Raw genomic sequence first — 16,972 nt, 5'->3', positions numbered from 1 at the left:
TATTTCATGACTTATATTGATGATGCGACTAGATTTTTCTATGTTTATTTGTTGCAAACTAAAGATGAAGCATTAGACTACTTTAAAATCTATAAAGCTGAAGTTGAAAATCAACTAGAGAGAAAGATCAAGCGTCTTAGGTCCGATCGTGGTGGAGAGTATTTTCCAAAAGTTTTTGATGAATTTTGTGAGGAACATGGTATTATTCATGAGAGGACGCCTCCCTATTCACCTCAATCAAATGGAGTGGACGAGAGGAAAAACCGCACATTGACTGACTTGGTGAATGCCATGTTAGACACTGCTGGTTTATCTAAGGCATGGTGGGGGGAGGCTCTATTGACTTCATGTCATGTCCTGAATAGAGTTCCCAACAATAATAAAGAGCAAACCCCTTATGAGGAGTGGGTTGGGAGAAAACCATCACTTTCTTATTTGCGCACTTGGGGATGTTTGGCAAAGGTCAATATTCCTATTCCTAAGAAACGCAAACTTGGACCAAAGACAGTGGATTGTGTCTTTCTAGGGTATGCTCAACGGAGCATTGCTTATAGGTTTTTAGTGGTAAAATCTGAAGTACCTGATATGCATGTTGATACTATAATGGAATCTCGTGATGCAACATTTTTTGAGAACATATTTCCTATGAAAGATATGCATAGCATTGCTAGATTTTCTTCTGAGATAATTCCTGAATCTAGTACAACTGATGAATATTTCGAACAATCACATGAGGAAGTCCTTGAGAAGGATAACAATGAAGTTCCTAGAAGGAACAAGAGACAAAGGATTGCAAAATCCTTTGGTGATGATTTCATTGTATACCTTGTGGACGACACACCCAAGACGATTGCAGAAGCATATGCATCTCCGGATGTAGATGATTGGAAAGAAGTTGTTCATAATGAGATGGACTCAATTCTTTCTAATGGAACTTGGGAACTAACTGATAGACCATATGGTTGTAAACCTGTGGGCTGCAAGTGGGTGTTCAAAAAGAAGCTAAAGCCTGATGGTACTATTGATAAGTACAAGGCGCGGCTAGTGGCCAAGGGCTACACTCAGAAAGAAGGCCAATATTACTTTGACACCTATTCACCCGTTGCTAGAATGACCACCATTCGAGTGTTACTTTCCTTGGCTGCCTCTTATGGTCTTATCATTCATCAAATGGATGTAAAGACAGCTTTTCTCAATGGAGAGTTGGAAGAGGAGATCTATATGGATCAGCCTGACGGGTTTGTGGTAAAGGGTGAAGAGAGAAAGGTGTGCAAGTTGTTAAAATCTTTGTATGGTCTGAAACAGGCACCTAAGCAATGGCATGAGAAGTTTGAAAGAACTTTGACTTCTGTAGGATTTGTCATTAACGAGGCTGATAGGTGTGTCTACTATCGCCATGGTGGGGGCAATAGTGTCATATTATGTTTGTATGTGGACGACATACTGATCTTTGGTACAAACATTAATGCAATTAATGAGGTCAAGTCTTTTCTATCAAAAAGTTTTCACATGAAAGATCTGGGAGAAGCCGATGTAATTCTAAACATCAAACTTATTAAGGATGAGAGTGGGATTACATTAACGCAATCTCACTATGTTGAGAAGGTCTTGAACCGATTCGGTTTTATGGATAGCAAGCCTTCTCCAACACCTTATGATCCCAGCGTGACACTCAGAAAGAACAAGAAAGAAACGAGAGAGCAATTAAGATACTCTCAAATTGTCGGTTCACTCATGTACTTAGCTAGCGCTACAAGACCAGATATCTCTTTTGCTGTGAGAAAACTGAGTAGGTTCATGTCCAACCCGGGTGATGATCATTAGCATGCACTAGAAAGGGTCTTGCGCTATCTGAGAGGTACTATGAGTTACGGAATTAGTTATTCAGGGCATCCTGCTGTGCTAGAAGGATATAGTGATTCAAATTGGATCTCCGATGTTGATGCACTTTACGCAACAAGTGGGTATGTATTTACTCATGGTGGTGGCGCAGTGTCATGGAGGTCTTGCAAGCAAACCATATTGACGAGGTCAACTATGGAAGCAGAATTAACTGCTTTGGACACAGCTACTGTTGAGGCAGAATGGCTGCGTGAGCTCTTGATGGACTTGCCTGTTGTTGAAAAACCTGTACCGGCTATTCTTATGAATTGTGATAACCAAACGGTTATCGCTAAAGTGAACAATTCTAAAGATAATGCAAAGTCATCAAGACACGTGAAAAGACGTTTGAAGTCTGTCAGGAAGTTGAGAAACTCCGGAGTAATAACTGTTACGTATATACAAACAGACAAAAACCTGGCAGATCCCTTTACAAAGGGACTATCACGAAATGTGATAGATATTGCATCGAGGGAGATGGGTATGAGACCCATAGATGTTACACCATAGTAGTAACCCAACCTTTGTGATCGGAGATCCCGTGAATTAGGATGTAGGAAGGACAAGCTATTGGTTAACTGAGGAGAGTAATAACTTATGATCGTCTCCAAGTGAAGATGCAAGACTCTCAGAGCTGTAAGGCTCAGATCTGTAAGGCAGGTCGGCAACATGCCTTAATGTGGTTCTATTGGCTATAATTAGCAAAGATGCTGTCCTACAGAGCAGTCTTGAAAGAACACACCTATATGAGTTCTGACTGTAAACGTCGCGGTCTATGAGATTTGGGTGATCTCTAGTAAACTCACGAAGAGACCAGGGAGTATGACATATAAGCTCCAAACTGCGGGGTAGCCTACTGGCGGTCAGGTACTGGTTAAGACTTTGAGTGAAACCTGTTCACACAAAACTAGCAATTCAAGGCATAGTCCATTGTCAAGTTGTGAATGGATGTAGCTTAAAGTTCTAGGCAGAAGTTCAACTTAACAGTCTCTGCTGAAACACTGGTATATTAAACAAGTGGTGAGAGAAGGCAAATCTCTAAATGGGTATTTGAGATCTGGTGGGGGATTGTTAGATTTAATGGGCTAGGCCCATAGCAATTTCTGAAATCTCAAAGCCCATGTGTAAAATGACAAGTGGTGGTGCTAAGTTTAGTCCCACCTTGAAAGTTGAAGAAGAGTTGGACCTCTTTATATAGTGGGTTCTCTCCACCACTCTAAGTGGTGTGTGAGAAGAGAAAGCAAAAACCACACGCGCGCGCTCACTCGCCTCGCCTCGCCGGGGCGGGGCGGGGCGTACATGCGACATGCGCGTGAATGGTCTGCCGAAATCCGGTCCGTCTCCTTGCAGGAGCGCAGCTTCCTTTTGCCGTTTTATTTTTATGTCTTGGCAGACAAGTTTTTGATTTCTTGTCCGGTAAGTATACGAATTAGAAACCGAGTCGGTTTGGGATTGTGGTCGCGACACAATACCGCCTCTGGTCCTAATATATATACAGCTACCGGCTGCGGCCAGAGACAGACAGAAAAACACCTAGGGTTTTGCCTCATCTCACAACTTGCGCCGCCATCGTAGTCTACTCCATCCCAAACGCCGGCGTGCATCGGCGCGTGGGAGAGCAAGTCTCCGGAACCGTTCGTCTTTGCGATCCTGCACCGGGAGAGGACGAATAAGGTTTTTGGGAAGCGCTGTGCGCGACTGCTCAAATTCGTCATCACGGGTCGTCTTCCGTCCAAGTCGGGCGGTGCTACTCATCGTCGTATTCATCACCGTCAGCAGCAGATCGTCGCCAACATCGTCATCAACACTGTCGCACCCATAATAGCTAACGATCAGTATGTCCAACATCCTCTGTTCATGTCTGTTTCTACAGCTATTGTTACGTGTTTGCTGCTGTTATGCATGTCTTGTTGTTCTTCTAGTTTGCTAGATTATTGCATGCTAGTATCTCTTCTAGTCATGAATTATTTACTGAAATTAATCATGAACTTGCCTAATATTCCAACAGGACATTCCAACCAGAGAGTGTTGGCGATGAGCATGAGGTGCCCCCCTCAGTGCAAGGTTGGCAAGTGCGACAAAGGTTGCCCCGCCGACATGTGCACGGTGGTCTGCCCCAGCTGCAAGACAGTGTGCTGTAAGTGATAAAATTATATGTAATACACGATCGCATGCACATCAATAAACTCTCCATTTCAAAATGTAGGTCCTATTTATTTTGTCTCTAAGTCAAATATTCTAAGGTTAGGTCGAGTTTGTAAAAAAACCAATATTATCTATAATACTAATTAAATACATTTCATGGTATATTTATTGCTGGCAGGAAAGGCCCCTGCCTCCCGTGCTATTTTAAATTTTATAAATAAAAGAGTGGATATGTACATATGAGGAGGAAAAAGCAGAGAAAATGAAAAAAGAAATACTGTTTACAAGCTATCAAGCCAAGATTGCATCATGCATGCGCTCATTCAAGGAAATTTCTCTTGTTATGCATAAAACCAAACCTAGCCTCAGAGTGAGAATTTGTTTTTGCGGGAGGCTTTGGCGTTTGTTTCATAGATATTGTTTTTTTTTTATTCTGTAAACTTGGTCAAACTTAGGAATAAACATAATATGAGTTATATTTTGGGATGAAGGGAGCTCCTTGCTGCTCACTGTATATGATTCGATATGTAAATATGATGCCCTTCTTGATTAATTCTATCTTGACGAGATTAATTTGTTTTTCGATCGGTGTGGCGACAAGTGTGTGACTTTTACCCTGGCATGGTGTGCGGTGATCCACGTTTCACCGGGGGTGACGGCAACAACTTCTACTTCCACGGAAAGAAAGACCAGAACTTCTGCACCATATCTGACAGTAACCTGCACATCAATGCTCATTTCATTGGCAAGCGCAACCCGACTATGAGCCGTGACTTCACCTGGATCCAAGCTCTCGGCATCAGCTTCAGCAACCACCGCCTCTATATAGGTGCCTGGAAGACTGTTAAATGGGACAGCGAGGTTGATCGCCTTGAGCTCGCCTTCGACAACATGCCCATTGACATCCCCGCAGAGATCGGCAGGCAATGGCAGTCTGATGTTGTCTCAGATCTAACCGTCATGAGGTCTGCCATGACCAATGGCGTGAGAGTGCAGCTCAAGGGTGTATTTAACATCATGGCCAACGTGGTGCCTATCACAAAGGAAGACTCCCGCATCCACAACTATGGAGTGACTGACGATGACAGCCTTGTACATCTTGACATCAGTTTCAAGTTTCATGACCTCACGGACGACGTCCATGGCGTGCTTGGCCAGACCTATCGCACCGACTATGTCAACAGGTTCAATGTAAGCGCCAGCATGCCTGTCATGGGTCGCACCGCCAACTACTTATCCTCTGACATCTTCTCCGCAGACTGCAAAGTTGCTCGTTTCGGCCACCACGCAGGAATCTCCATGGTTAGTGCCAGGGTCAATTAAACAGCGTGCTTACATGACTAGCTGAAGCTCTCCTTGTCTCACCGTCTAACATGGAGCTAGGCCAATAATAATTCAGTTGATAGGTGCAAATGTAAGGAAATGGCAGTGCCATTTATGATAGGTACCATCATGTCATTACTTAAAATAAGCACACAAACAAACATTGTGAAATTGCGATTGGAATAAAAAGTTAGCCGGAGACCATATTGCTTTTGAAGTCCTTGCCATCTTGAATATGTTGTTTTCCTGTTTATATCTATCTATAAGGTATAATATACAGCTCTCCTGCATGTTCCAAACATAGTGAAGAAAATAGAGCGCCCGAATTCATAGGCAACTTTTATAAGCTATATATAAAAGAACCCTGTGGGCCCACATGCCGGGGCATGAAAACATCACACCCGGCGGTGCTTGGCAAAATGGGTGAATGTGGCCCCGAAGAAACAGAAAATGAAGATGCAGGGAAGGAAGCGGAGAGCTCTGACAGGTACAAGATGAAGCGTGGAAAGAAACTGGAGATGGCCGGAGGGACACCGGAGAAGCAGGTGCTGCGGAAGCAATCGGACATGGTGCTCCCGGTCAACTGGTGGGTGGTGGCTGCTGAAGATGGCGCCCGCCAGGAGCTAGGACGCTCATAGGCTTGAACTGTCAGGGCATAGGGCAGCTGAAAGTGCTAGTTATCGACTAAAGGGGGGGTGGTGGTGGTGAATAGGCGATTTTTATGAAATTCTTCAAAACACGGGGGCTTCGAAGACAAACAGTAGCAATGAACCTATTGATATGCAGCGGAAGGTAGACTACACTAGGCAAGCCATAGTCAAGTAAGCAATAAAGTGAAAGCACGAATACTATCAGCAGCTAGGTAGTAAGGATCAGGATGGAAGATAGTATGAAGCCAAACAACAACAGTGTTCACACAGTGAAGACAATCAGATCATGCATGGATGCAATGACTTCACGAAAACAAACTGTAAGTAAAGAGAGGTAAAGGATAGAACCAGTTGCTTGGAGAGGACAAGGATTTGTTGGACCAGTTCCAGTTGATGTGACAACTGTACGTCTGGTTAGGGAGGCTGAGATTCAACTCAGAAGACCGCGTCTTCACCTTATTCCCCTTGAGCTAAGGACACTTAGTCCTCGCCCAATCACTCTGGTAAGTCTTCAAGGTAGACTTCCAAACCTTCACAGACTTCGTTCACCGGCAATCCACAATGACTCTTGGATGCTCAGAACGCGAAGCCTAACCGACTGGAGGATTCACAGTCCTCAAGTGTAAAAAGTCTTCAGATCACGCAGACAGAAAGACTTCAGTGATGCCTAACACTCTTTGGCTCTGGGTGTTTTGGGCTTTGTCCTCGCAAGGATCTCTCTCTAAAATTCTTCGGAGGTGGGTTGCTCTCAAACGGCAAAAGCCGTGCACTAACTCTAAGCAGCCACCAATTTATGGTGTAGGGGGTGGGCTATTTATAGCCAGGAGGCAACCCGTCCTGATTTTTCCAAATGCCCCAGTGTCACTATAAGGAACTAACACGTGTCCAACGGTCAGATTTCAAACACACGCGGCAGCTTGACTTGGGCTACAAGTAAAGCTGACTCATCCAGCTCTGGATAAGATTTGCTCTCATTGTCTTCGCTCGAAGACATAGGATTTAGTTGAGCATCACATCAGTCACTCTGACTTTGTTCACTTGGACCCCACTTAACAGTATGGTGGTTCCTATGACTCAATAAAGAAGAAAAGGAAACTACGAAACAACTATGTCTTCACACTCCATAGTCTTCATGCGATGTCTTCTCATGTCATAGTCTTCAATGTGAATATCTTCACAGACCACCATTGTCTTCAATGTCTTCACACATTCTTAGGGGTCATCTCTGATAGGTAAACCGAATCAATATGGGACTACTACCTGTGTTATCCCACAATTCTCACAAACACATTAGTCCCTCAACCAAGTTTGTCGTCAATACTCCAAAACCAACTAGGGGTGGCACTAGATGCACTTACAATCTCCCCCTTTTTGGTGATTGATGACAAACTAGTTGAAGTTTTCAACGGGGATAAAAGTATGTGAAAGTTTAAGGATTAAGGCATTGTCTTCATAAGTAGCAAAAGGTTCCCCCTGAAGATGTGCACATAAGTAGTTTGCTTTTGAATGCAAATGCACATGGCATGTCTTACTTTGTGGAGATCCTCTTCAACTTGCGAAGAAAATTCGTCATGCATATAAAGATATAACCAAGACAATGATATGCATAATAAAAAATGGACGTCTGTGGAATGACTTCATGCGGAATTTATCATCGCATCACAAAGTAGCAGAAAAAGTAGCAAAGGACCATCAAGTTTAAGTGTTACAACTCAAAGAACCAAATGTATCAAAAGACGAGAGTAGTAAATACTTGGCAAAAATAATGCAACCACCCATAAGAACCCGCTAGTAGACTATCAACTCATATGCTTCTCGCCCTTTTGTCTGTAATGACCAAAAAGGTTTGAAGACATAGAGCATCTACTCGATCCCAGAAGGAGCAGATGATGGAGCTGGGTCGACGTTGGAGTTTGGTGGTGCAGAAGGGCCTGGTGCGGTGTCAAGATGCAGTGCAGCCATGGTCGGTGAAGTGGTGTCGTCTTCTTCATCGATGACTCTCGCAACAACAGTTGCAGCCGAAGATGAATACTCAGAATCTTCAATTGAGGGAGTGCGGCGCCAGCTTGCATTTTGTGGAGGCCTGGAATCAAACTTGAAGCCCTCGATGAAGCCATCTTCGCGAAGATCGTATTCAGGACATAGCAGTGTGAGGCTCTTCCAGGACCGCTATCGGGGATATACCCCGCGGTATGACCCGGCCGGAGTCATAACCCGGCCGAGACTTGGTAAACCGGCGGATGGTAAACCGGCAGACAGCTAAGACATATGGCTAAGACAAATGGTAAACCGGCGAGTGTTAAACCGGCAGAGTTAAGACAGACAGTAGCACCGACAGGTGTTAAGACAATCATAACCCGGCAGACAATGTTAAACCGGCAGACAATGTTAAACCGGCAGACAATGTTAAACGGCCAAAGAGAGTTTGTCGCACAGCACAACTCAAACATAGGCGCCCGGCGAGCACATCTCGAAAATATAGCAAATGGGGGCTTCAGCTGACAAAGCGGAGTCTTGTCCATTAATCCGGCTATCATGCCACAATAAAGCTTGGGAGCTTCACACCCAAGGGGCCAAAGAGAGTATTGTTGCTAAAAGCACAACTCAAACATAGGCACCCATTGAGCACAGCTGACAAAGTTACTTGGGGGCTCTTTATGTAAAGCAACAAAGAGTTTGAAAGGACCCTTGTAATTGGGTATTGACCCACGGCTTGGAAGCCTGGTGTATTCACTTAAAACCCCGGGTTAACCTGCCTTCATCAAGTAAGCCACTCCTATCCAGGTAATCCTGGCATGACCCGCCGAACGTTTGACAAGTCAATCTTATACAGACCCTGAACTTGTCAAAGTTAAAATGACGATTGGTTAGTTGGAGGTCCATCTTAAAAGGCTTTGTCAAATGGTTTAACTCAGCAGCCTGGCAGCCCATGAAAAGCCTCGAATTTCGGCCTGGCAGCCCTTGAAAAGCCTCGACTACACGGTTCAAAAGTTCTGGATTATCAAAAAAGTTCCGACCGGACTATCCAAAAAGTTCCGGATTATCAAAAAGTTCCAGCCGGATTATCAAAAAGTTTTGGCCGGGTTATAAAGAAGTTCCAGCCGGATTATCAAGAAGTTCCGGTTCAAAAGTTCTGGATTATCAAAAACGTTCTGGCCGGACTATCGAAAAGTTCCGGATTATCAAAAACTTCCGGCCGGGTTATCAAGAAGTTCCGGCCGGGTTATCAAAAAGTTCCGGCCAGATTATCAAGAAGTTCCGATTCAAAAGTTCTGGATTATCAAAAAAGTTCCGGCCGGACTATCAAAAAGTTCCGAATTATCAAAAAGTTCTGGCCGGGTTATAAAGAAGTTCTGGTCGGGTTATCAAAAAGTTCTGGCCGGATTATTAAGAAGTTCCGGTTCAAAAGTTTTGGATTATCAAAAAGTTCCGGCCAGACTATCAAAAATTCCGGATTATCAAAAAGTTCCGGCCGGGTTATCAAGAAGTTCCGGCCGGGTTATAAAAAAGTTCCAGCCGGATTATCAAGAAGTTCCGGTTCAAAAGTTCCGGATTATCAAAAAAAGTTCCGGCCGGACTATCAAGAAGTTCCGGATTACCAAAAAAATTTGGATCATCTAGAATTCAGGTGATATCCATCCAGTATATTTTTATATTATATATTGCTTTCTTTATAAAGAGCAATTACTCCGGCTTGCAAGGTTGTCTAATGCAGGACCCTAAACCGCCGTATTGGTGCAAATTTAAAGGCAGTTAGAAAATTTCCGGCTTAAAAAGAAGGATTCCGGTTTAATATCCGGCTAAAGGGAAGTTATCTCCCACAAAGCTTTGAAGCTCTTGATAGCCGGTTCAAAATACCGGTTCAAGAAGAATTTATTTTTTTCAAAAAGTTAAAGGTTGCCGAAGAGGACCTGCTGCCCTGACACGCTGTTCAAACATGGGTATCCTACCTTATGGGCTCATCTTCATATGATCACTTGGGGGCTTCCTGTTCAAACATAGGTGTGTTCACCAAAGATAACATAGCGTTACTACCCTCTTGATGCAGCTATCAAGCCAATATTATCATAAGGGGCCAAAGAGAGTTTGTCGCACAGCACAACTCAAACATTGGCGCCCGGCGAGCACAGCTCGAAAATATAGCAAATGGGGGCTTCAGCTGACAAAGCGGAGTCCTGTCCATTAATCCGGATATCATGCCACAATAAAGCTTGGGAGCTTCACACCCAAGGGGCCAAAGAGAGTATTGTTGCTAAAAGCACAACTCAAACATAGACACCCATTGAGCACAGCTCACAAAGTTATTTGGGGGCTCTTTGTGTAAAGCAACAAAGAGTTTGAAAGGACCCTTGTAATTGGGTATTGACCCACGGCTTGGAAGCCTGGTTTATTTACCTAAAACCCCGGGTTAACCTGCCTTCATCAAGTAAGCCACTCCTATCCAGGTAATCCTGGCATGACCCGCCGAACATTTGACAAGTCAATCTTATACAGAACCTGAACTTGTCAAAGTTAAAACGACGATTGGTTAGTTGGAGGTCCATCTTAAAAGGCTTTGTCAAATGGTTTAAGTCAGCGTCCTGGCAGCCCATGAAAAGCCTCGAATTGGGGCCTGGCAGCCCTTGAAAAGCCTCGACTACACGATTTTATTTGCCTTTGTCAAGATTTTTCGCTTTTGATAAATTTTATGTTGAACCGGCGTCGATTGACCCGGCATGACTATCAGTCATCAAATTAACCCGGTGTTCATTAACCCGGCTCGACTTTCAACTACAAGTTGTCAGTACATAATCACTTATAATCCGGTGTTTATTGACCCGGCCTGGCTTTCGACTATAAGTCGCTAGTATATATTTGGATTGCGCTATTGGAAACATGCGCTTATAAATTATTGGGTATATTATTCAAATCTTTAATAGCCAACTTGGCTGGATTTCTATTATGGTTATCAATAACCAGTATTATGATTAAGGTTTTTTTCAAAGTCGCTTTAGCGCAATGGCTATCATATTGTCAATGGATATGATTTATTCTACAATTGAAGGAATAGTCCCGAGTTGCTGCAGGCTTACAACCCGACACTTGGGGGCTACATTATTTATGTTGAGATTACATCAAATATGCAAGTCGCATGTCGCTGCAAGCATGCACCATGACACTTGGGGGCTAATGCAAAGTCATCTTTTGCTCATATTATTGAAGACCCGACTCATTACATTATAATGAGCCGGCCCTTGAGGGCTACCAATTGCTCCTGTCAACAATTCAAGGTACAAAGCTTTTTATCCATTATATTAAAGGGTACATTGCTCAGTTGGTAAAGCACAAGGCTCTTAACCTTGTGGACGTGGATTCAAGCCCCATGATGGGGGTTATATCATATGATGTTATTTTCATTTAAGTATATATCAAGTCCCAGCTCAATATTATCTTACTAAGCCGGCCCTTGGGGGCTATACATCATTGCTCAAATCTACATGATTATATTTACAAAGTCCCTGCTCATTATTGCATAATAACCCGGCCCTTGGGGGCTACACTGGTTGAATTTTTTATGAGCATCAGGCAATTACAAGTCCCAGGTTGCTGCAAGCATGACAACCCAGCACTTGGGGGCTACATATGTGGAATACTCAATTCTGACTAGTGATTGAGATGAACAACCTGGATTTCTTCAAGATTGTGATATTTATATTGAAGCAAGTCTTAAGTTGTTGCTATGCTACCTTCTTAAGACTTGGGGGCTACAAGTGATAGGCATATAAGAGGTATATTTTCAAGCTGGATGTTAACTACAAGTATGACCCGGTGCTATCAATATTCATAAACCGGTGATCTTGGCAATGATAAACTGGTAAGTTCTACGTCCTTAAACCAGCTGAAGATCAGATGAGTATTTCAAGGACCAATATTGTTTTTAAGCATTGGGAGCTGAATCAAAGGAGTTATTCTTCACAATATATTTTCTATGAGAAACCAATGTCAGCAAGTTGATTATGAAGCTGTCCTATTAAACCGGATTTTCTAGAAGAAGGAAGTGACAAGGACTTAAGGATAATCAAGATCAGTTTAACATGGATAAATCCAAATTAAACTGGGGGCTAATGTCAGGGATATACCCCACGGTATGACCCGGCCGGAGTCATAACCCGGCCGGGACTTGGTAAACCGGCTGATGGTAAACTGGCAGACAGCTAAGACAGATGGCTAAGACAGACGGTAAACCGGCGAGTGTTAAACCGGCAGAGTTAAGACAGATGGTAGCACCGGCAGGTGTTAAGACAATCATAACCCGGCAGACAATGTTAAACCGGCAGACAATGTTAAACCGGCAGGCAATGTTAAACCGGCAGATGTTAAGAAGCCCAGGAAAGGAAGTCAAAATAGTTTAAGTATTAGTCCGAGATGGACTCTACATGTAACCCGCCCCTTCAACTTATATAAGGAGGGGCAGGGCTCCCCGAAGAGGGACAACAGACAACAACTCGAGATCCAGGCTAGCGTATTTGCTCCCTGATCATCGAAACCCCAATAATCCCATCACAAACTAGACGTAGGCTTTTACCTTCATTGAAGGGGCCGAACTAGTATAACTCCCGTGTCCCTTGTCTGGTTTAACCCCTTCAAGCTAACCCGTCGTGATGGCTTCACGACTAAGTCCTTCCATGAGGACATCTGCCATGACAAAACCACGACAACCGCCGACAGACTTCATGGGCAACAAATGAGTTCTTGTTGTCCAGGTTCCGAATGCGATTGACATCCACCAAGAGACTCTGCATCTGACGCTTTAGCCAGTCGTGGTGCTTATCCGGCTTCTGATGTAAGGCCACAAGCAGCTCTCGGTCATTGAGTACTCAAGAACGCTTCCGAGGCCTTTAGGCAATTGTACTAGCAGTGGCTTCGATGTTGGCACGATGGGGAATACGCATATTGCCAACCAGAGGATAAGCAGGAGTTGCAGCATTGGGGACATGAATTCCTTCTATTGGTTGCGTTAAGCTTTGATGATCAACATTATGAAGATATAGAGGCTCCTTGGTAGGCTCAGGGTAGATGGCTTCAACGGACAGACCAACCTCAGGCAGAAAGACAAGATGGTTGCATGCTGAGGGCTGATAGTCGACAGAAGAATGGAGTTTGATCAAGCGCATCACCCATGGAGAATAAAACATCAGGCCAAAAAATCAATCCCAGATGCAGTAAGATGTCTGATGAAGAAATCCTGGGAATTGAATCTGATGCCGTTGACAATATAAAATACCAAAGTCTTCAAGGTTCCTTCAGGTTTGGCTTCGGAAGAATGTCCCTTGATTGGCCATAGAGTACGCCTTAGTATATGATAGACTGTGCGTGGCAAGTACTCAAGGTCCTTGACGAAGAATTCCTTGGGATATTTAGCATCTTGAGGCAATGGCTTCATCATACTGAGCATCTGACTCATATTGGGTTTAGGCCTCTGAGAAATACTCTGCAGTTCATTTCTGTGAAGCTGACAGCCAGGCTCATACAATTCACCTGGAGTGGGAAGGGAGGGAAGCTCGATGATGTCTTGAGCTTTGGCTTCATGGTGCACATCTCCTATCATCCACTCAAGGATCCATGTCTTAGGATCCCTGTTGTAGCCACGAATGTGAAGAGTGGCATAGAACTGCAGTAGAAGCTCTACATTCCAGTGCTCTTTGTCAATAACAAATTGTAGAAGACCAGCATCCCGAAAGCAGTCCAGCGTTTCTTCAAGACAGGGCAGCCCAACAACAGCTTCACAATCAAGATGCATGTGAGGAAAGATTCGCTCTTGATTGTAGAGGATACAGGAGTAGTAGCTGCGCTGTTGATGGCTCCTAAAATCGACCGGAAGAGATCTTTGGCTTCGAGTATGGATTCTTGGAACTGTCAAAGAAGGTATTTTGTGCTCTGAAGATGTTCACGCTGAAAGATCCTGGCGATGTAGCAGCACCTGGAAGCCTTGGCAGCCTCGGCTTTGGCTTCTGAACTTATGGTCGCTACTCCACATGATAGTCATATTATGGTCCGGGAGCTGTGGGAGGAACCAAAATGGGCCATCTCACTATGACAAGCTGGCCGCAATCATAGGCCTGTTCAATTGTGTGAGGCCTTGGAGGTGGAACAGTGGCTTCAGCATTCACAGTGGCTTCAGGCACCACATTAGCTTCAGGCTCCACATTGTCTATGGCCATGACAACATCATTGGCGACAGTAGCATTGTTTGTGGCAGCCTCAGTGTTTTCAACCTCCGTTCGTTGCAGAACAGGAGGGTCTGGCACAATCACATTCTCCTCGAGAATGACTTGGTCTATGGCAAGGGGTGTGGCAACTCTTTCTTCTTCTCTTTCTCCTTGATTTTAATCGGCGGATGCAGCCGGAATGTCTTCAGAAGCTTTAGCTTCAGACTCAAAGACATTCGCAGTAGGGGTGGCTTCAGGAAACACTTGACGTGCTACTGAGCTTTGTTGCACTGCCCCTTCCGGAATGCTCGACATGGTGACCTGTGGCCTGGGGCCTTTGTGAAGCCTGCGATATGCGGGTGACACCTTTGGTGATGGAGTGGCCTGCATCATGTAGTTGTCATCGTCAAGTACTAGAGTGGTGACTTGAGGTGATGGAGTTCTGGGTGTCTCATCATCAATGGGGGTTTCTTGCTGTGAGCGCTCGGCCCATGAGTCATCTTGAGCGATTGGCATCAATGGACGACCAATGCTGATTAGTTCACTGCTCGTTGGAGCAGGCGATGATACCGACTGGGACTCGAGCTGAGGAAGGACTTCATCAACTTCAACATTGTCTACAGGACCAATGTCTTCAGCAGTGATGGCGTCAACAGCTGGAACTTCTTCATCTTCATGAGCCTGTGCGAAAGCAGGCTTGTGGATCACAATACGTCGTTCTTGGTTGTTGGTGGTTGGAAGAGCGGCAGAGATGGGTTCAACAATGATGGGCTGAGAGGCCGCAGGACGCTGTTTCTTTGATGACTTTGTCTTCAACTTCTTCGTTGATCGAGCCTCATCAGAAGCATCCTTGTGCTTGCGCTTCTTGTCTTCGGCTTCAGCTGCCCTTGTCTTCTTTAGCTCTGAAGCTGCTGAAGTGACCTTAGGCTTCGAGCCTGTCATGTTGGCATGGAAGAAAATGCGAGGTGCTTCCTGCCTTGGTGCTTCAGTTTGTGTCACAGCAGACTTCTTTTGTTTGGCAGCCATCCTGGGATTGATGCCATGGCGCCCAAGAGCTTGGCGCTTCTCAGCTTCATTGTGTGCTTGAACACATTTCTGTGTGAAGCACTTCATGCACTCTTGTGAGCCTTTAGCCTCATTGCACTTCTTGTGAAACTCTTCCTTGAGGTCATGCAACATCTTCTTGAAGATTTGAACATCTGCCACATTGAGCTTGGCCATGTTCTTCTTGAAGCGAGCCTTCTCATAATCAATTTTCTTCTTGAGCTCAACTATCGTCTGAGCCAAGGCCAACTCATTAGCAATGGCTCTGTGGAAACTGATGCTGATGTCCACCCGAAGCTGAAGATCATTGATACGTCTCCAACGTATCTATAATTTATGAAGCATTCATGCTATTTTATTATCTGTTTTGAATGTTTATGGGCTTTATTATACATTTTTATATTACTTTTGGGACTAACCTATTAACTGGAGGCCCAGCCCATAGTGCTGTTTTATTGCCTATTTCAGTGTTTCGAAGAAAAGGAATATCAAATGGAGTCCAAACGGAATGAAACCTTCGGCAGCGTGATTTTTGGAACGAACGTGACCCAGGAAACTTGGAGTGCAAGCCGGGGAAGCATCGAGGAAGCCACGAGATATGGGGCGCGCCCACCCCCTGTGCGCGCCCTCCACTCTCGTGGGCCCCTCGAGGCTCCCCCGGCCGACTTCTTTCACCCATATATTCCCACGTACCGTAAAAACATCGAAACAGACGATAGATCGGGAGTTCCACCACCGCAAGCCTCTGTAGCCACCAAAAACCTCTCGGGAGCCCGTTCCGGCACCCTGCCGGAGGGGGGATCCCTCACCGGTGGCTATCTTCATCATCCCAGCGCTCTCCATGACGAGGAGGGAGTAGTTCACCCTCGGGGCTGAGGGTATGTACCAGTAGCTATGTGTTTGATCTCTCTCTCTCTCTCTCTCTCTCTCATGTTCTCTCTATGGCACGATCTTGATGTATCGCGAGCTTTGCTATTATAGTTGGATCTTATAATGTTTCTCCCCCTCTACTCTCTTGTGATGAATTGAGTTTTCCTCTTGAAGTTGACTTGTCGGATTGAGTCTTTAAGGATTTGAGAACACTTGATGTATGTCTTGCCGTGCTTACCTGTGGTGACAATGGGATATCACGTGATCCACTTGATGTATGTTTTGGTGATCAACTTGCGGGTTCCGCCCATGAACCTATGCATAGGGGTTGGCACATGTTTTCGTCTTGACTCTCCGGTAGAAACTTTGGGGCACTCTTTGAAGTACTTTGTGTTGGTTGGATAGATGAATCTGAGATTGTGTGATGCTTATCATATAATCATGCCCACGGATACTTGAGGTGACAATGGAGTATCTAGGTGACATTAGGGTTTTGATTGATTTGTGTCTTAAGGTGTTATTCTAGTATGAAATCTTGAATAGATTGATCCAAAGAATAACTTTGAGGTGGTCTCGTACCCTGCCATAATCTCTTCGTTTGTTCTCCGCTATTAGTGGATTTGGAGTGACTCTTTGTTGCATGTTGAGGGATTGTTATATGATCTATCTATGTTATTATTGTTGAGAGAACTTGCACTAGTGAAAGTATGAAACCTATGCCTTGTCTCTTACCATTGCAATACCGTTTACGCTCACTTTTATCATTAGTTACCTTGCTGTTTTTATATTTTCAGATTACAAAAACCTATATCTACTATCCATATTGCCCTTGTATCACCATCTCTTTGCCGAACTAGTGCACCTATACAA

The 16,972-nt window shown here is 44.4% G+C and overlaps 1 protein-coding gene across 1 annotated transcript; it reads left to right on the top strand.

Moving 5' to 3' along the window:
- The first annotated feature begins 3,915 nt into the window (after positions 1-3,915).
- Positions 3,916-5,349, top strand: LOC119280291. The gene is made up of 2 exons (XM_037561190.1): positions 3,916-4,018; positions 4,628-5,349. Exons 1-2 carry the CDS (start codon positions 3,916-3,918, stop codon positions 5,347-5,349), a joined length of 825 nt encoding a protein of 274 aa, XP_037417087.1.
- The last annotated feature ends 11,623 nt before the right edge of the window (positions 5,350-16,972 follow it).

This window comes from Triticum dicoccoides, chromosome 3B (genome assembly GCF_002162155.2).
Source record: "Triticum dicoccoides isolate Atlit2015 ecotype Zavitan chromosome 3B, WEW_v2.0, whole genome shotgun sequence".
NCBI classification, from domain to species: Eukaryota; Viridiplantae; Streptophyta; class Magnoliopsida; order Poales; family Poaceae; genus Triticum; species Triticum dicoccoides.
The sequence above is the reverse complement of the archived record's forward strand: the minus strand, read 5'-3'. Positions and strand labels throughout refer to the sequence as shown.

Bases quoted from the DNA above. Each gene is read 5' to 3' on its own strand.
- LOC119280291 (XM_037561190.1), top strand. From the start codon at position 3,916: ATGAGCATGAGGTGCCCCCCTCAGTGCAAGGTTGGCAAGTGCGACAAA. The intron at 4,019-4,627 runs GTAAGTGATAAA...TGTGGCGACAAG, and splicing joins CAGCTGCAAGACAGTGTGCT to TGTGTGACTTTTACCCTGGC.